At 37.7% G+C, this 21,399-nt stretch overlaps 1 protein-coding gene across 1 annotated transcript; it reads left to right on the top strand.

The window, feature by feature from the left end:
• Window positions 1-560: 560 nt before the first annotated feature.
• LOC105444601 lies at window positions 561-20,253 on the top strand. The gene is made up of 9 exons (XM_030993812.1): window positions 561-788; window positions 2,813-2,982; window positions 4,353-4,496; window positions 7,097-7,282; window positions 10,112-10,206; window positions 12,574-12,641; window positions 15,146-15,214; window positions 18,788-18,946; window positions 20,116-20,253. Exons 1-9 carry the CDS (start codon window positions 561-563, stop codon window positions 20,251-20,253), a joined length of 1,257 nt encoding a protein of 418 aa, XP_030849672.1.
• Window positions 20,254-21,399: the final 1,146 nt, after the last annotated feature.

Genomic DNA, 21,399 nt, shown 5'->3' with positions numbered 1-21,399 from the left:
GTTAAACGATTCCTTTAACATTGGACTTTAAACAGGTGAATAATCCTGAAGCCTTTGGAATGACTATCCCATGATAGATACACTATTGCATAGTGAGGTTATTTGTATGGCATATAACGAGTTAAAGATAAACTTGAGTGCTGGTAAAAAAAAAAAAAATGAATTCTCACAGAATCTAACGAAACTTACACTGAATGTTCAAGATTACAAATAAATGTCATGCGCCAAACAATTTTGGAAGAAAATGTATACTGGCTGAGTAATGAGCATAGAAAGATAAGGAAATCAAGGTAGTACTAGCCCCGACACCATATGTGTTGTCCCATATACATCTTTCTGTGTACAGTTATTGTTACTTTACCAAGACTGGGCCAAATTTATGACGATTTTCATGACTCCAGAACCTTGCATTACACACCAATACTTACATGCTATATGATTAACTATTCTGATCCATTCCACACCTTTTCTTTCACAATGCAATTGCATTACCAGAACTCACCTTTATCTTTAACGTTGTCAATTCGTTGCAGGGGAGAGAGGTCCGTGGTCCTTCGGGGATGCAGGACCCCGCGTTGCTAGTCAGCAAAGAAAAGATTGGTGATGTGGTCTTCTCGGGCACGATGTACGTGGACAGCGACGAGGCTACAGGAGAGGATATGTGTATTGGTCTCGTGTTCGGGTACCAGAACACCAAGAAGTTTTATGTAGTGCAATGGTGGAAGACTTTTCGTCAGAAGGAAGATGATGAGGAATGGATAAGCAACCTTGGTGGGTTGGTCATCAAGGTGCGTAACCAGCAGGGGGTCCTAACCCTTTGTTTATATAGATGAACATGTGGTGAGTGACGAGAAGGCTAGTATGCCTTGGGATATAAATCTTCAAAAATGCTTTGGAGATTAAGAAGGAAAAAAAGGGCAACAATTTATTTTTATTTTATTTTAATTCAAAACTTTATTTCAAATTCAATGTTTAAAAAAATATGTATGATATACAAACATTATAGCAAAACAAAATAAAGAACAAGAAATAAATCATAAAAACAGAGTGTTAAAAAAAGACTAAGCAAAATAAGATAGGTTACTCAAAGTTAGGAACACAATTTAAAGAAATTAACACCAAAATGAAAAGGAAAAGGGTTTGCGCGTAAAAAGTCAAAAGAGGGTTAATGGACATTGCACATGTCCATGTCAATTTGAACAAAGGTAAGATTCGGAACTTCAAGGAAATTACCCATACAGAAAATGTGAGCTTTGACTTAGCTTTGACTTTGAATTATATTGTTTATTTAATGATATCATATGTTATTTTCCACATACTAAGAATCTTGCTCTACGATTGGTCAAAAGTAAATCACGTGGTGAAAGATTGTTCGCCCGTCATTGATGGGAGAGGAAAAGTTCGTTGCACTGTGTAGATAGTACTCTCTAAAAATAATCGAGTGATCACGGACGTCACTCCTCTGGAGAGTGAAAATGTAGTGAAAATAGAGTGAACATTCACTTTTTTCTTCTTAGAGACCACTCGAAAATCAATCGATATTCACTCCTAAACAAGTGATCACGGACGTCACTCCCAAGAAAGTGAAAATAGAGTGAAAATTCACCCTTTTTTTTAGAGAGAGAGTAGTGCTATCTGCACAGTGCAACGCACTTTCACTGAAAATAGAAGTACTATCTACACAGCGCAACGCACTTTAATTGTATACGTTGCGTATATTGCTCTCTTCTTTAAAGGGGCACGTTCCCGCCAGTGTAGTTATCGCTGCTCTAGTCATCGCCATCTTGGTTCCGAAGAACGACTTCTTATTTGCATACAGCTGTCAATCAAAGTACGCGCGTCCTGGCCTGCCTTCGCCAAGCCAGCAGATCGCTGCCGATTGTGACGTCACGAAAGTGGGCGGAAACAGCAGCCGAATCTTAGAGCCGAACTGCGATTGGTATTACTTCGGCACATGTATGCGATAATCGGCATTGCGCGGGCATTCGGAACATGCCGTCTGCGTAAGAGCCGTATTCTGTTGGTGTCAATAGGCAGCTAGCACCGTCCGCCAGCGGGTACGTATTTTGAACGCCCTCTGGAATACGGGGAACATGCCCCTTTAAGCGCTTTTAGTGTTAGTACGCGAACTTTGGTCACGCGCGAACTATATGGCCACACCACCATACTGCATGCACTGTACGTATCGTACACTGTTTGCTAGCTGTTATTTGATGACTTGTTGCTCTAAAATGACGGAAGAAGTGAAATGTTTCCGATGTGGAATATAAAGCAAATAAACACCTTTTGGTTTCAGGCGATGGCAAACTATCACTTCCTCGGCGATCTGAATGTATACGCCTCGGAAGTGATAGTTTGTCCCATCACCTTCGCCAACGGTAGTTATTTCCTTATTAATTACAATCCTGATTGGATTTTTTAAAAAATGTGAAAGAATGATAACGCCATGAACTCTAACCCAGACCTAATTGTCGCCAACTCCATATCTGCATTAGATACAGCTCGTAGTAATGTAGTAATGTAGTGGTGGTTATTTTACCTGACTGCTAAGAAAGCACAAATGCTTGTTAGTAAGCAACCAGAGGACCGACGGATTAAGGTCCTCTCCGAGAGACCTCGTAATGAGGATTCATTCTTTTACCAAAGGGCACTAGCGCATCGTCTTGGTTTCGAACCCGGGTCACCGGATTACGATACCACTGCTCTACCGGCTGAGCTATCGCGTCTCCTCGTATTTGCGAAGCAATCAATTCATAATTGATTTATTTTCTTATTTTCTTGCCACATCATCCTCCGAAATTTGTATGAGCAGACAGTTTTGGCTAGCACAAACGATGACAAATTCAACAGCGCCCTCTGGTACCTCGGAGGTTACAACGACTATACAACAAGAGTATGGCAAGATCTGGATCTGAAGCCTTGGGAATACAAGACGCCATATAGATGGAAGCTCGTACACCGTCCGTCCATTGGCAAATTCAGGTAACGAGATTCGGTCATTGTTTTTGCATTTTAAAGCCCCACTGTCCTACTTGTAACTACTTGCTCCCTCTGTATAGAAAACTTCCCCAATCGGTGCCTGTTGGTCCCCCATGATCCTCTTTTTATTATGTTAGTTGAGAGCTGAGTTAATGAGATAGCCACCTGTCAGTGACCTCGCTGTGTGGTCTAATTCATTCTGGCCCAGTAGTATTGACGGTCTTTAATACTAATATGAATCAATGTACACGTAAACATGAACATAAGTTCTCCACAGTTGATATAGGCCTACTAATGAGCGAGATTCTGTGATTATGTTGGCAATTTAAAGATAAAGTTGAGTTCTGGTCATGTGATTGCATTGTGAAAAAAACGGTGTGGAATCTATCAGAAAAACGTTGATCATCAAGTATATTAGTATTCGTGTGTATTACAAGGTTCTGGAATTATCAAAATGATGAGAAATTTGGCCAAATCTTGGCAAAGTTACAAGCACTGTACACAAAATGATGTATATGAGACTACACGAACACGTAGCGAAAAAAAAATCCGTCCCTGGATTTTATTGATGTTTCATGTCATATTAAGAATATGATGAAGGCATTTGAAGAGCAATGCTTTTCAGGGAACATTTTTAATCTGATGTTCTTCTACCCTTGCTTAATAACAATGATAACGCTAAAAAAGTTGTTTACCTCTTCCCAGAACTCTCTAAAGTTTATGCACTAACAAGCTAGCCAATCGTGTGGTCCAATATACATATTTCTGTGTACAGTGCTTGTAACTGCAAGACTGAGACAAATTTGTTATCATGTTGATGATTACAGAACCTTGCAGTACACATACATAGTTATATGCTTTATGATCCACATTTTCTGATCGATTCCCACAACTTTTTTTCACAATGCAATGATCAGAGCTCAACTTAATCTTTAATGGATGAAATAACTACGTATTGGAACAGTTTTTCTTGCCTGTTTTCAAGCATGCAGTGATTGTGAGAGTATGGTTAAGTATTAATAAATGAAATTTATATATACTTTAAAAACTGAATTGATAAATCTGAATAGTCCCAGAGATTGAGCAATAAAGTTCTGATAAGACAAAAATATATCCTTCAAGAACAAATTAACTTTGTTGTCACGAGGATTTCATAAAAAGAGGTTAGACAGATTATTCCAACTTTATTTAATCAATCTTTTTTAAATCGTGTTTTATTATATAAAGACTTCTTTTAAAATCAATATGTAATATTTGTTTTTCTGTTTTCTTTTCTTTTTTGTTTCATTATATGGATTTTTGTGGGCGTGTATGTGTAAGTACTTTAATTAATGTTTGTCATCTGTTCATTTTGTTTTTCCTTCCCTTTTAAGACTCCAGGTGTTCACGGTTGACGGTCTGTTTGTTGATTCCGGTGATATATACCACATTCAATATTCCGGGGGTCGTGTAGGCGTATTCTCGTACGGCCAGAGTGGATGCTTGTGGTCCAACATGCAATATGACTGTCTCGGCAGGTATGTAGGAGTCTAGTCCAGAATCTGGAAGATTTAATTTGAAAGTGACTCGGATTTGCCTCAGATTTGATTTGATTTGATTTGATTTGATTTATTGGTTTCTACATCTTTTTTCTTTTTTTCATCATATATTTTCATGAACATAATATGGCTTGATACAATATTTAAAGTGTTTATATTTTTATACAGATAATAAACGATATTAAACAAATATATTGAATTTAAACAAATATATTGAATGCATAATTAACATACATTAGATGCAGGAGGGCTACAGAAATAAGCAAAATAGCTTGACGTGCCGGCAGCCCTCAACTTAGATACAACAATACAAATACAAATAAAAAAGAGTGACTTGCAGCGAAGAAAAGGAAAGGGGAGAGAAGGAGGAGGAGGAGCGTTGGTAATAATACAATAAATCTCATACATCTGCTGATTGAATGCAGGTTCATTCATGAATGAAAAAACGATGCTAGGTCATGGACGATTACACATCATTGTTGAATATACAGTCAATGTACACACGAACTTGAAGAGTAGAATAACACACGACATGATCAATACTTAGACAACAACATAGTTCTAACTGCCTTCTTAAAGTGCCCCCCCCCCCCAAAAAAAAAAAAATAATAATAATAATAATAATAATAAATAAATAAATAAATAAATAAATAAATAAATAAATCTAAAATCGGTGGAACTTTTTTAGACCCTTTTTTGACCTCGATCGATTACATGTATTTTTGCTAACACCAATTTAACATCACCTTATTAGAATATGAATTAATAAGTTTAGAAGATTATAATTTAAGAAAAATGGACAATTAAACATTCCTGAAGTAGAGAGCCTAAGAGGCTTATAAATGTAGAAACGTTGACGGTTTAAAAAAAGGTAATGGTTTAATAGTTTAACAGATAAGAAGATTATACAAATGTAATGCACCCAAATGAATTAAATTATAATAAATGTTGTATACTGTATACATATATTACGTTATCATTATATAATAAGAAGATCATGAATATAATAGTTCAGAATTCAGAACATATAATAACAAATTTAGTTTAGAAGTTAAGATAAGAAGTTAAGATTAGACGTTTATCAGCTAAGAAGTTTAGACATTTAGAAGATAAGAAGTTTAGAACCTATAAGTTTGGAGGTTTAGCAAATTAGAAGTTTGGAAGATAAAACGATTGGAAGATTAGAAGTTTAGAAGCTTATGAGATACAAGTTTAGAAGCTTATGGAATAAAAGTTTAGAAGAGATTATGAATCTAGAATGAGTGACGGTTTTAAATTTAACCAATTAATAAGTTTCAAAATTTCAAACTTAGGATTAGAAAGTAACAAATTTTGATAAGAAGTTTTTGAACTGTATGCAATAGGAAGCTTAGAACTGTAGACGTTTGGGGGTTAAGAGCTTTGGACGATTAAACAGTTGACAATTTAAAATGGTTTGAAAGGTAAAATGAAATACAAATTTAAAACAATTTACCATCAGGAAGATTAAATGTTTAAAAATTTAGATGATAGAAACTCCAGAAGAATATGAATCGAGAATTCGTTTGCGGTTTTAAAGTTGTATTTTTTAACAATTATAACGTTTTAACGGTTTAACTATGAAATACTTGAATGTTTGATGATTTAAAATTTAAAGAGATAACGGGCTAAATATTACAAGCTTGACATTTAGATTAGAAGTTTATAAGTTATAAACAATAGATATATATATATATATAATAGGCTTGCGGTCGCATCATGTGAGAGAGAGGGTGGATTGAGGAGTCCTGAAAAGGACTCTCGGTAATGTTTCTTGAGGGTTTGTAGTCCTGAAAAGGACTGTTGGTATAGTCTTGAAGAAGACTGTTCGTTATCTTTCTTAGCTTATTAGTTCTAAGGAGAACTATAGCACTTGGAGAGGATGAAGGGCGGGAGTGGCTCGACGTTTCGAACAGGTTGACTATCCGTCGTCAAGAGTGGAGAATAGCTGGCGTGCGTGAGCTTAAGTCAACGGGGTGCGGACGTCGGGGAAAAATACATGACCGTGAATAGATATATAACAGGAAGGTTAGAAGTGTAGACGTTTTGGCGTTAAAAGCTAAAAAAAAAATATATATATATTTGGGAACTTAACAAAATTAAGATTCTAGAAATGTGTATAAGGACAACCTCCCCCTGGACAATCTGCCCACCGGAAAAGAACCCTTGGACAATAATACCTCCACCCCCCCCCCCACCCCCCGTGCCAAGAAATTCAAGGACAACAAACTGCGTATTACCCACTGTTCAAAGAGGAAGTATACCCGATAGAAAGTTGGTTTTGTTTAGGGGGGTAATTGTCCTCAAGGGGGTGTGGGGGGGGGGGGTGATTGTCAAATGGGGGTAGTTTTCCGGGGTCAATGTTCCGGGAGGTCATTTTCCGGGGGGTTATTGTCCTTGGGGAAATTGCCCCGTTAGTGATTTGCCGGGGCTAATTGTCCAGGGGGGAATTGTGTTAGAACCAATTTTAAAAAAAAGAATCAAAGCAACTTTTTGTTTCTTCTCCCGCCACAATGAATGTCAATGAAACTGGTATATTTGCGTTTCTTCACCTTGAACAGGCTCAACCAAGCCCTCGAGCTCGACGGACAGAACTCATATATTCACGTTGGAGATGTTGAATCACTGGAGATCACCGGACACTTCTACATTGAAATGTGGTGTCGCGTAGTTCCAGTATCTAGAGATGAAATTTTTCCGATATTGAGTGCATCCGATGGGTCCATGGCATTGTACATTAAAAACTGGTAAGTGCAGTCAAGATTAGGCCTGTATATCTAGTCGTTTAAGATTCTGATACAAATTATTGTAACATGAGAAGAAATCAAAATATCTTTGACAATTCGCTCTAAATAAATGTCTAGTATAATCCGCGTGCGAAGATTTGTTACGATATTAAGCATATCCGATGTTTCCTTCGCATTCTACATTAACTCATAGCCTGCCATAACGCTGCATGCACGCTATCGCTAAAGTGCTTTGTGCATGCGAGAGAGCTATCGCTTGAGTGCCATGTGCGTGCAATGCTGCACTCGCCATTCATAGAACCATCGCGTTAATCAGATTAGATAGATAGATAGAAAGATAGATAGAAATGGTTTTTATTAAAAAGATCATCGCAGCCAATGGCTGAATTGCGATCCATTTCACAAGGTTATATACAATACAATTGCAATTCAAATTGAAATAACACAACATATGACATATATCAATAATCAAACATATAGACATTTCATAAAAATTCATTAATCAGATTCAAATTTTTGTTAAAAAAAGAGAAAAAGATAGGGAGAGGTGTAGGAGAGGGAGAGTTGGAGTGATGACAAAGAGAGAGAAGGAGAGAAAGAGAGAGAAGGGGGACGAGATAGAAAGACAGAAAGAGATAGAGAAGGAGAGAGAGAGAGAGTTGAAGAGAGGAAGAGACAGACAAAGGGTACCTTATCATTACAGATGAGTGGAGATGGCAAGAAATATTCAGTAATGCAGAAAATTGAGATAAAAACTATCAAAATTCATTCACATAGTTCAATCATGGACTGTGAAATTCTAAAAATACAATTTATATTGGTATTACATTTTATTCAAAAGATTTATAAAGTAAGGAAGAGAGCTGCACTGAAAGCGTTTTGTTTTACATTGGTATTGTTTAAACTTTGATTGAGATCTTAGAGAATAAGTGCTTTGTTGTCTAAGAGGTAAACATTCTTTAAATTGTGGGTGTTTGACAAGTGCATTTGCAAAGTCTATACATAACTGCTCACGTCTTGCTTCTAATGAACATGAAAAACAACCTGGCACGGGGGGATTTGGAACTTGGCACAATGGGAATTAGCCCTGTGGAATGATAAGAGTTAACAACTCATAAGTAATGATTAAACATGTACAGGATGAGTCTGTACTATTTTGGACCAACGTTTAAGAGTTTGGTGCAAAATATTGTGACTTGTTTTTGACTTTGTATACATTATTACTTTGTTCCATTCTTACCTATATGTTGTATTTTATTTGCTTTTAAAATCAAACCTCAAGTATTGGTTGCAATCAGTGAATAATAATAATAACTTGAGAAAAAAAGTCAATATTTCATAGGAAGTTAACTGTACACTTTGACAATGAGCTACATGTGTCTAGTGGGACAATAGGGACTTTTAGATTTGCACGTCGACAGCTTTGACTGCAATGTGTGACATCATTTTAAGGCACTGCGCATGCGTCACGTCGTCTTAGTCGGCGATCGAGAATGCGTCAACTTTGATTTTTCTAAATCTAGTACTGTACTAGTATGCCGCGTGCGCATAAAATATACAGTTCCTCAGGTAGACAAAGGAACATCGATCCCTTCCCTGCTATTATGTACAAATGTGTAGAACAGGTGTCACATGCATATTCACCTGTTCTACACATGTTTACATAATAGCAGTGAAGGGATATTCTGCATGTTTATCGTCGGGTGCAATCTAAGATTTCTAATTGTAGTCAACATGGGCAGTTGAGTACGTTGACACGCATGATCAGTCGGCGTTCGTCGTGTTCTCGTCCACTCAATCTAAAAGTCCCTATTTATCAGAAGATAAAAACATACGGAGAAATCATAATATATTCATATTCATGCATATAATGTACATGTTTAGGCATTTTTTCATGAAGTAGGTCAATTTTAAGATTAACGAGTGAACTGATAATAGTTTCGTAGTAATTTCTTTGGAATTATTGGCAAATGGCAATTGCCACTTTTCTACGTTTGTTCTTAATCTAAATTTATTCAGGCCAAACATTCGTTGGTAAATTTATGTTGTATGTTAACTCTTATCATGCCACATGGCTAATCCTCATTGTGTCAAGCCCCAAATCCTCCCGTGCCAGGTTGTTTTGGAGATAATCTAATTAACGCGATGGATCTATGAATAGCGAGTGCAAAACACACAGCACAATCCAATGAGCATGGACAATAACTGCTATTACGAAGACGGTGTGTATACTGATTATAAACATTCCCACTTAATCCCTGCTAGCGCCATCTCAGGTCAGCTGCAGCAGTACATAGCCCCCGTAATTAACTGCGTCCCTATACGTGTGCTGATGTTAGTTCTCGCATCGATGCTCTGCGTGCGAAGTGGAAATTAGGCATTGGGTCACGTACTGTAATAAGCAAGTTCATAGATACAATCTGCGCATGGGCAGATAAGGGTCCTTTGCACCAAAATGGTAAAACCCACAGAGATGAATACTGGATATGCGCTCATGAAAGTTATGTAACATTATTCTTTTATGCACCAACGGTACATTCTATGATACGCAGGTGGAAGTATTCTTTTCAAGAGGTCAAACAAAAGTATTCATGAAGCACATCTACGACTTTGGCAGTTATTATTCTAAGATGCCCAAAGTGGAACTTCTCCATGTGTAAAAGATTTGTGGATATGTGGGGGTCATTTGTACCATCTGTAAACTCCCTTATTGGCAAAATGGCCATGAGTTGGCGTTGTGCAATATACAATACGTTATTTAGGGTCGACAGTTCATATGTATCGCTTTAACATTTATTTCCATCACCTTTTGTTCATGTATTCACGCAGGACACTCTTTGCTGATTACCTGGACGCATCCATTAGCCTGAGAGGGGTGTGGAATGGTAGTTGGACGCACGTAGCCATCAGGGCTTATATTGGATGTGAGTATGTGAAGGGTTTAGTGGGGGCGGATCAAGGAATTAATTTTAAAAAAGGGGGTGGAGGGGGATTCAGAAGCATACTCAAACAATTCTTTACTTTATCATTCTCTTACTAGCGAGAAGAAAAATTAACACTAAAAAGCGTGGGTCACACATTTTGAGTAAATGATAACGTCAGTCAAAATCTTATTTTGTTTTTTTAAACTCCCTCAATTGAAGGAGCAATCTAAGCATGATGACCATTTAACTGGATATATTCAAATTTAAAGAACAAGATTACAACACACAATGATGAATCCTTCATCTAGATCGACAGCTTACATTACTGGTATTTTAAAGTTTATCAACACTGGTGTGGCTAGGACGGATTAGACCACACAGCGAGGTCACTGACAGGTGGTTATCTCATCAACTCAGCTCTCAAATAATATAAGAAATAGAGGATCATTGGGGACCAACAGGCACCGATTGGGGAAGTTTTCTATAAAGAGGGAGCAAGTAGCTACAAGTAGGACATTGACATTTTAAAGGCCAACTGTAATTAAAGACTATACGAAGAAAATAAGTGATAACATTAAACTCCCGTGTAGGTCTATCTGTTTGACATGGAACATAAGTCGGACTTGGCAACCGTGCGTGCCCTATAACATGCAAGTACATACGTGTACGTGAACTACTTTTAAAGTTTGAATGAATTTACATTTATTTCCATCATCATGACAAATTGACAATATATATACAAAGATAAAAATATGGAATATTACGAGAGAAAAAAATATATCAAAATTACCTATAAATTCAAAGTATATATATATATATATATATATATATATATAGAACAAATGTAAATTGATGCATCCGTAAATGCCAATAATGCTTGACAATTTAATGCACCAGGCGCATAAATAATAATAACATATGTTTTGGAATAAGAGAGAAAAAAGGAGGTTGTTTAATTTTGTTATGAAAGATGTGGTCTTAAGTTCTAATTCTTTTAATTTACTAAGGATCTAAATTGCAATATACTTTCAAAGAAGTAATACTCGTAGCTCAAATTTTAGTTAAGTATATAGCCAAATGGAACCGTTCAAGTCAAAATCGAAACATGTAATGTTAAAGGGAGTGTGTCATGACGAGACTTAGACCCCTGTTACAGTGAGCAAAAGGCCTGGCCTCGCACTGTAAACGCGCAAAAGGCCAAATGCGAGGCCAAAATGGCCGCGCATTTGGCCCTGCTCTGGAGGTAGTCTCGGCCGCGGCCTGGCCCGGCATTTTCTCACTATAACCACAAAGGGCCAGGCCGCGGCCAGGCCCTGTTACCCCGGAAGTGAAAATTGGCCGTGTATAGGAAATTGGGGAAAAGATTGACTGCAAATCGCGCGCGACTGGATCTGCACTGTGACCCCCCGGCGCGCCCCCTAAATATATGTTTGTTTACATGCAGAGCGCCACTCTGACAAGATATTGAAAGGTTCCGGGCCAGGCCGCGGCCTGGCCTAGCACTGTAAACGCACAAAATTGCGGGGCCCGGCCCCGCAATTTTCTCATTGTAAACGGGGTCTATGTGTCTTTCCCGTGGCCCTACCCGGGGCCAATCGGGTATAATACGACTACGGACGACGCGACCGCAGCATTCGCGTGCGTGCAACACATGCGAAACCGAAGCGTGAGGAAAACTTCGATCTGTTTTGCCAACGCTAGCGCGCACTGACCCAGTTTAGCGCGCGCTGACCCAGTTAATCAAGTCCATTCGTTTACGTGCAGTTGTCCAAAAGAAGACGTAGACGGCGTTAACCAGTATTTGCCATGATGCACTCCCTTTAAGGCGAACTTCAGAATGTGCTTTTTTCTCGTCCCCACCTACCGTTATCAAGCACCTCCCCAAAGTTGCTCTCATGACTCGGCCAATGAGGCCTAGTTTGTAAAAACGCGTAAAAACGCGTCATATGACGTACATAAACCTCCTTTGTGAATTCGGCCAATGAGTGTTTGAAATGCAATAGTTCCAGAGCCCAGAGTATGAGCCTATAAAGTCCTACTCTTTCCCATGTTGTATTGTTTTGTTTCTTTTATTTATTCGCATTCTGAATTGCCGTATTTTGCAATGGTTTTCCAGTTTATCCCTTGGAATTGTTTTAAGGGACTTTTAGATTTGCACGAAGACAAAGGTGGATTGCTACGATCGACGTCCTTTTAATGCACTACCTTGAATCGACGTCACACGTTTCAGTCCACGCAAATCTAAAAGTCCCTATTATCAATGTAATCCCCTCCAAAAAAAAGGAATAATAATGATAATAATAATAACAAGATAAATTGTTACTGATCTGATATCAGAGGTAATTTTCTCGTTATTGAATTTTACAGATGATCTGACAATTTTAATCAATGGCAAAGAATCAGCGAAAGCGCCTTTAATAATTCATAACGAATGGGTAAGCAATTAAAATCTCTCTCTCTCTCTCTCCCCCTCTTTCTCTCCCCACCTCTTTCTCTCTCTCTCCCCACATCTCTCTCTCTCTCTCTCTCTCTCTCTCTGTTTCTCTAGCTATCTAGCTAGCTAGCTAAACTCCCATTCTCTTTTTTTTCTCGCTATCCGCAGTTTCGTTCATAATGATATAGGTAAGCATTGTGATATGTGATGTTGATGGTAATCATTGTTTAACCCTAAAAAGGCCGGGCTATTTGAGGTCTTAATACGGCCAGGCCCCCCCCCCCCCATAAGATCTCGGCCGTAAAAATTCGCACGCATGTCAAGTGAAGTGTATAGAATAATATGACAATTTCTATTTTTTTTTGAAAAATTCACTTATTTTCATATTTATGGTAATTTATGCAAATAAGGTCATAAAATCACATTTTTACCTATAAATCATATATTATTCATATTTCAGCATTCATTTTCACCACATATATTCATTAGACCACTTTGAATAAAAATACGACAACAAAATTTGGAAGAACTAGCTTATTCCTTATGTTATCTCTTGTTCTGATAATTTCTTATGTATTTCCTCGTTTTTTTAACTTATGTATTTTATTGTTTTTGTTGTTTTATTCATTTCTTACTACAATTCAACTATTTTGACTCCCAAAACAACCAACTAAACTTTAAACAAGACACAATAACAATTTTTTAGGAAAAATGACATTTCCATATGTTTTGACACAAATCACAAAATCGTGGAGGGGAGAGGGGCATAATGCCCCCTCCCCCCCCCCCCCCCCGCCTTATTAGGGTTAACTGTCATACTTCCATATTGTTATACTGATGATATCTTTGACGCTTGCATATAAAGATATGTCCCTTTATAAAGCGTAGTCAGTGGCGGATCCAGGGGGGGGGGGGCACATGGAGCACGTGCCCCCCCCCCCCGACCCCCAAAATATGTTAAAATTAGCCCTAAATTCGCCCAAAATGTACTGAAAAACAGCGACGTGCCCCCCCCCCCCCCTGGCCCCCCAAAAAAATATTTACAAATTTATAAAAAAAAATTAAAAAAATGCCAATGGCTGACCTAAAAAGGTGACCTTAACCCCCCCCCCCCCCCCCCCTCCCCCCTCTCCGGCAAGAAATTCCTGGATCCGCGCCTGGTCGTAGTAGTAGAAGTAGTAGTAGTAGTAGTAGTAGAAGACGTAGTAGTAGAAGTAGTAGTAGTATTTCAAGACTTCGATTCCAAAAGGAGCTAAATCCTCTTTTGTAACTTTAAAGAAAAAAGGATTCGTTTACCAGATTTTGTACAGGCGTTCATGGAAAAGTGATATTTGCATATTTTCATAATTGCTTCCAAAATGTAGGTATATATTTTTGTTGAAAGACGGGTATTCATGTGAACAATGTTCCGATATCAATAACTTAATTTTCATAAAAAATGGATTTTAATTAGCTCCTTTTGCAATTGAACTCTTCATTTATTCTTCGGTTTCATTAAATACAAATTAATATAAAATGTTATAAATACAAACACAAAATAAGGTATGACACGGCTGGTCTTCGACGGAGGGATTGAAATGGAGTTTTAGATTCGTAATTATTGATCAGTATGAACAGAACACAGAAAGTTGGCCTCCACTGGCATAATAAACAAATTAATATTTAGTACAACAATATAACAGTTACCAAATAGATATCATCAAGATTACAATATGACATTATGACAGTTAAAGGTACTATGTCCCATTTGCAGGCCAAAAACATGAAAAGGTTAAATTCCAATGGCATTTGAAAGATAATACTAATTTAGAACTTCCCTAAAAGAACGGTAGCTTGAAAATATCCTTAAGTGGAAAAATAACGACTATTAGTTGTCGAATCGACTTAAGAGCTATAAAGCCAGTAACTATTAGTCTGATTTTCAGACCATTGTACTGAATGGTCGTACGTTTTATGCTGCGCAAAGATTCAATCAGTTTAATTTTGGCCATTACAAGAACAAATGCTCATGTCTAGACAAATGCTCATGTACCCTTTACAGCTCATTTTATGTATGTTATAACCAAAGAAGAAAAAAGCCAGTCAGTCACTCAATAGTGTATGACAGTGGAGTCTAGCAAGTAAATGGGTTTCCTTGTATAATTTGAATATTAGGACACTGCTAAAGTTTAAATTTCACAGATAGGACATACATGACATATTCATAATTCCTGCAAAGTTCTATAGAATATGATGTTGGCTGCAAAAGGGACATAGTATCTTTAAAGCTTATCTGCCATAGTTTACAGGAGGGATTAGACCGCCCTACAAGGTCACTGGACAGGTGGTTATCTCATCAACTCAGCTCTCAGTTAACATAAGAAAAAGAGGATCATGGGGGACCAATGGTCACCGATTAGGCATTGTTTGTTGTATAGAGGGCGCAAGTAGCTACAAGTAGTGCAGTGGGCCTTTAAATGGTGGATAACATATCACGCCTAATAATTTGTTTCAATCCCCTCTCAGACATTGAACACGCATCTTTACCTAGGGAAGGGAGCTGGAGGAGAACTCTTCAGAGGAATGATTGATGAGGTATTTTCTTTTTTCTTCCTTCTTTTTATGGCACTTGCTCCTCCAACACTTGCTCCACAGAGCCAAATTCTTAACTGGAACCAACATATACCTACCCCTAACCCTAGCAAGCGCAAACCTAAAACCCAATTGCGACCCTAACCGCGACCCCATCTATCAACTGGGGCCCCGTCTTACAAAGAGTTATGATTGGTCCAAATCAATTATCGTAAGTCCTCAATAAATCGTAAGTTTGCAGTCTCCTATCTCTTATGTACAAAGATGCGATTAATATCAATGGCAAATACGTTGCGATTGATTTCAACTCTTTGTAAGACCGGACCCGAGCCCGGGTCTATCAATCAGTCAGTCAATCATCCAATATATCACGTAACATAATAGAGCCGTTAAATAAAGGCATCGTTTATTAAATCTGAGATGCATGGCACTACGTGTTATCAGTTTTTGTGATATGGTGTAATATAGAAGCCCTAACAAAATTGCGCTTCAAAATGATCATGAAGTGCCTCAAAAAAGTAAAAGTCTGTTAGTGACCTGTTTTACCATACTCATTAATAGACTGTATTGTTATGAAAACCGTTAGGAAAACGAAGTTTAAAAATTCGATTTCCAATCATAAATATCTTGATAATCAGACAGACGATCGGCTTGTAAAAGTTTTGGGGTTCCTGAATGACCTAAAGGTTTATAATTACAGCATGAGCTAAATCCAGGATTTTGTTTCAGAGTCTGAGACAAAGTTACCCAATCCCTTTAAAACCGACAATGTAATGACTTTGAGGCACAGTTTTTGTTCATAACTTTCTGTCTTCAGCTGTTAGAAATGGGCTCAATAGCCATGCCTATAGCCCTATACAATAACGAAACGGAGCAGTTTTGACGGTTTATAGCCCATTGGTCTTCACCCAAGGCGCGTAGCCAGGGGGGCGTTGGGGCGGTCGCCCCCCCCCCTCCCAACAAAAACAAAAGAGAGAGAGAAAGAAAGAAGAAAGGAAGAGGACGTAGGAAGAAAGGGGATTAAAAGTCGAGAACGGTACAACGAATCGTCTTCTTTCTCTAATAATTCAATGAAACGTCAAGGCTTCCGCGCTTCGTGCGGGCGGGGTGGGGGAAACTGCATTCAGATAAGGATTAAGAGTCGAAAAACGGTACAACGAATCGTCTTCTTTGTCGAATAATTTAATGAAACGTCAAAGCTTCCGCGCTTCGCACGTGAGAGGGGCAAACTTAATTCAAACAATGATTAAGAGTCGAAAATGGCACAACGAATCGTCTTCTTTCTTTAATAATTTAATGAAACGTCAGAGCTTCCGCGCTACGCGCGGAGGAAGGGGAACTTGATTCAAACAAGGATTTAGAATCGAGAACGGTACAACGAATCGCCTTCTTTCTCTAGTAAGCTTTCGCACTTCGCGCCGGGGGGGGGGGGAACTCCCTCCTCCCTGCACCCACCCCCCCCCCCCCCCCTAGGGAGCGCGCTACGCACGCTTCGCGTGCTCACTACTGCCCCCCCCCCCCCTAAAATAAAATCCTGGCTACGCGCTTGCTTCACCCAGTTCGTCTACAGCCCAATTGGTATATTCTCATATGGTCTACACCTAGCCCATGCATCATCTACACTGTCTAACAATCATTTCATGTACTTATCATGCATTTGGCCTTTTTACCATTTAGGCTAATATCCATTTGGTCTAATTTACATTTGGTCTAATCTCCAATAAGTCTACTACCCATTCGGTATAATGCTCATTGACCTCACTCCCAGTTTGTCTAATAGTGCTCCCAGATTTGTCTACTACCCATATGGTCTCATAATCATAAATACTAATAATCATCAAATGATTATTACACCGAATGAGCATTATAAAACTAGAAATAGACCAAGGATGGTTCTTGAATAATCAGTTATTTCATGGGGATACCAATTAATTTTTATTTTACCTGTTTATGCTTGTGTATTTATCTATTTTGTTTTGATGCTGTTATGTGTTTTTTATTACCAAACAGGGCCTCATGGAAAACCACTAAACTGGTGATATGTGCCACCCTGTATAAATATCAGAAATAAATAAATAAATAAATAAATAAAAAATATAAAAAATGAAAATACCAAATGATAAGTAGACGAAATTGTCATTAGACCATATGGGTGGTAAACGGGCTGGAGTGTAGATCTTATGGTAATATACTAGTTGTACACGAAATGGTCACCTTTCATTCACCTGTATTCTGTCTAGATTGATACTGTTTTAAAGGGAATTATATGTAATGGAAAAAGAAAACAGCCTTTGTACAGTATTTGTATATTTATACATTAAGTGATTAACCTATTTGGTTAGGCATTGTAAACGTTAATACATGCATGTGACTTTTGCAAGTCCAGTGAAATTAGTGCGCCTATTTGGATGTGAGCCATTAAAGGGGCATGTTCCCCGTATTCCAGAGGGCGTTCAAAATACGGCCAACGGTGCTATAGCTGCCTATTGACACCAACAGAATACGGCTCTATTACGCAGATGGCATATGTTCCGATAACTACACTGGCGGGAACGTGCCCCTTAAAAAAAAAAAAAAAAAAAAAAAAAAAAAAAAAAAAAAATTGATGAATAGACAAGTATCATTATGTGCAAAAGAAACTATTCAAGAAGTAACATGTCAAAATTGCATGTGTGATTAGGTGAATTTAAAAAATGTAGTCCCATCTATTCAACATGTGGTTAAAGCATGATGTCAGTTTTGTAAAGAATAAACAAATAATAGTGTGTTAGTTGGCTTTCTCGTCTACTGTATGCTTGGTTTGATAACTAAATACCATGGTCATAATTCGCGGTCCTCCCTTTTGAATATACCAAGTAAAGACTGACAGAGCTTAAACGCTTCGACCATTCGTTATGTAAAAAAATATGTGTAGTCCCATATATCCATTTCTGTGTGCAAGGTGTGTTATAGTCCCATATATCTATTTCTGTGTGCAAAGTGTGTGATTTTGTGCCAGATTGAGTCAGTTTCATCTCATTTTATGATCATACTCAAGCCTCACAATATAGTTCAATTAACATTGAAACAATACTGAACCTTTCCCCAATAGTTCCTGGAATGTTCTTTGAAAGATAAAGGTGATTTCTGGCAATGCGCGATTGCATTGTGAAAGAAAAGGTGTGGAATGGATCAGAAAAGGTTGATCATGTAGCATGTAATTTGGTGTGCACTGCAAGGTTCTGGCACAGTCTTGGTAAAGTAACAAGCACTGTACACAGAAAGATGTACATGGGACTATACACAAATGGTGTCGGGGCTAGTACACTACCTGATTTTCTTATCTTGTTATGCTCATTACTCAGCCAGTATACATTTTCTTCCAAAATTGTTTGGCACATGACATTTATTTGTCATCTTGAACATTCAGTGTAAGTTTCGTTTGATTCTGTGAGATTTTTTAATATTTTTTTTTACCAGAACTCAAGTTTATCTTTAATCACTTAACAAACAAGAGATATTGAGAAAAAAAAAACTAACATGCTTTTGGTTCTGTGCCACTCTTTTTTTCTTTTCGTCAAAACTTTTTTTCCGCAGCTTAAGATATATCGCTACCCATTTGCTGATGCTACCAACTTGGAAACACTTTTTACGGAGTACAACTTTTACAGCAAAAGTGGATACATTGTTCTCTACTACTCAATGGACGAGGAGCTAAACGGTAAATGTTCGTGTCAAGTCTTCTTCTATAAGGGAGTTTACAGATACAATCTGCGCATGGGCAGATAAAGGTCATTTGTACCAAAATGGTAAAACCCACAGAGATGAATACTGGATATGCGCTCATGAAAGTTATGTAACATTATCCATTTATGCATGCACTAACGGTACATTCTATGATACGCAGGTGGAAGTATTCTTTTCAAGAGGTCAAACAAAAGGTATTAATGAAGCACATCTAGGACTTTGGCAGTTATCATTCTAATTTGCTCAAAGTGGAACTTCTCCATGTGTAAAAGATCTGCGGATATTTAGGGTCATTTGTACCATGTGCTATCTGTAAACTCCCTTATTGTAATTTTATTTGACATGAAATGTAGCGTGGCAAAGGCCGTAGCCGAAAATTAGGACTTTCTCTCATTGCTTTTGTTATCATTTTCACTTTAGGTCCTCAATGTTTTTTTCTTCAACCGACGCGGCATTCTTTTCATTATCGTTATTGCACATGTACTATTATCATTATCATTATATAGACTAGTACTATCATTGAAGATATTAAGAAAATAGCATATACATTAGTGATATACAACTTTGTTGACAACTATATCGTTGAAATAGATACAGTGCGAAAGGAATTGCATGGAAATGGTTGCATCGCTTTAAATGAAAGTTTTCCTTCGTTGTCCTCTGTTTTGAAAAGTTTTGCAGAGGTCGAAAAATAGAAAATGTCCGCCTTGCCTCCTGGTATAGAATGCTTTATATGCCCAAAACACTAGGCCCGGCATATAGGGCCTAGTGGTTTTGTGCGAATCTAGATTAATATTGATCGGGTTTGTTATTATATATGTATAAAATACAATTGTTTTGTGTACACAATAAAATTGTGTACCAACAAATATATAATGTATGATGGCTGATATGTATACATAAAATACATCTCAATTTTTTCGAATACAGTCTTATATTTTCGTACATAATATTGCATTATAACAAATTTGTAAGGGGGGGTGGGGAGGAAATTGATGGTGCTACCTATTCAAACGGTAATTGGGCGTCATGTTTGAATCCTCACATATTTCTAAACTAATCACTCAATTTTCTTATTTAACATTTTATATTTCGTTCCTCCATACTCTATTTCATTGTCGATCCAAACAGGAGCATTAACGCTAAAGGATCAGGGTCCTTATGGTTTGAATGGTCAGGTCATCGGAAGTGTGACCTTTGCTCCCAGCGTAGTGGATGGACGACGGTTCAAACACTCCTACCCTAGAAACAAAAAACGGCGACGTAAACGAAGCATTGATGACCATGTCAATGAAGACATGCATGATGAATTGTGATTGGCTGAAGGTTATGGTGATGATGCTGATAATAACAATAATATAATGATAATGCATATACTAATAATAATCATCATCTTAATGACAACAATAGTAATAATAACGATGAAAATAACATATGAAAGGGCAGAAAATGAATTTTCAAAAAATATTTTCTCTTTGAAATTCAGATACCGTCCGCCAAATGACTTCATGATACCCTTTCTTTAAATTGTTTTTAATCACCTATGCTTGAAATATGCTCATATGAGTTGCATTAAATGAAAGAGGAAGATCTAAGCTTTACAAATATGTGTCATTAATTATTAATTATTACGGTAATTAAAGGTACCATGGGTTAGGCCGTTAAAGGGATCGTTTAACAATGTTAAATCTGAGACGCACGGCCCTACGTGTTATTAGTGTCTGTGATATGGTGTAATATTGAAGCCCTAACAAAATTGCGCTTCAAAATGATCAAGAAGTGCCTCACAAAAGTAAATATCTTTGAGTGACCGGCTTTACCATACTTGTGTTCCCCAATAGACTGTAGTGTTATGAAAACCGTTTGGCAAACGGTTTTCAAAATTTGTAATTCCAATCATAATTATCTTGATAATCAGACAGGCGATCGGCTTGTAAAAGTCAGGGGGTTCCTGACTGACCTTAAGGTTTATAATTATGATTGCAGCATGAGCTAAATCCAGGATTTTGTTTCATAATCTGAGACAAAGTTACCGGATCCCTTATAGACAGCGAATTGAGCATGCGCGTGATTTAACTGTTGTAACATATATATCATTGTATCACCTTTGGCTCGTGTATTGCCATTTTGGAGTATAATACATTTTCTTGTTTATTCTGCACATTTTTTAAAGAATGTTTTGCCGTTACCGGGAACGTTCGTTTTGATTGGCATAGCGTTTGAATCTTTATATGATTATATACATGCAGGCGCGTACACAGGGGGGGGGGGGGGGGGGGGGGTTAAACCCCCCCCCCCTTTTGGTATTTTTTTGTGTGTAAACCCCCCCCCCCCCCCCCCCCTTTTTGGATTTTTTTTGTTTGTTTTGTTTTGTTTATTAAAAAAAAAAAAAAAAAAAAATATATATATATATTCCCATGGTTGACCTAAAAAAGCTGACCTTACCCCCCCCCCCCCCCCAA

This window comes from Strongylocentrotus purpuratus, unplaced genomic scaffold (genome assembly GCF_000002235.5).
Source record: "Strongylocentrotus purpuratus isolate Spur 01 unplaced genomic scaffold, Spur_5.0 spur5_scaffold_20, whole genome shotgun sequence".
Classification (NCBI taxonomy): domain Eukaryota; kingdom Metazoa; phylum Echinodermata; class Echinoidea; order Camarodonta; family Strongylocentrotidae; genus Strongylocentrotus; species Strongylocentrotus purpuratus.
The sequence above is the reverse complement of the archived record's forward strand: the minus strand, read 5'-3'. Positions and strand labels throughout refer to the sequence as shown.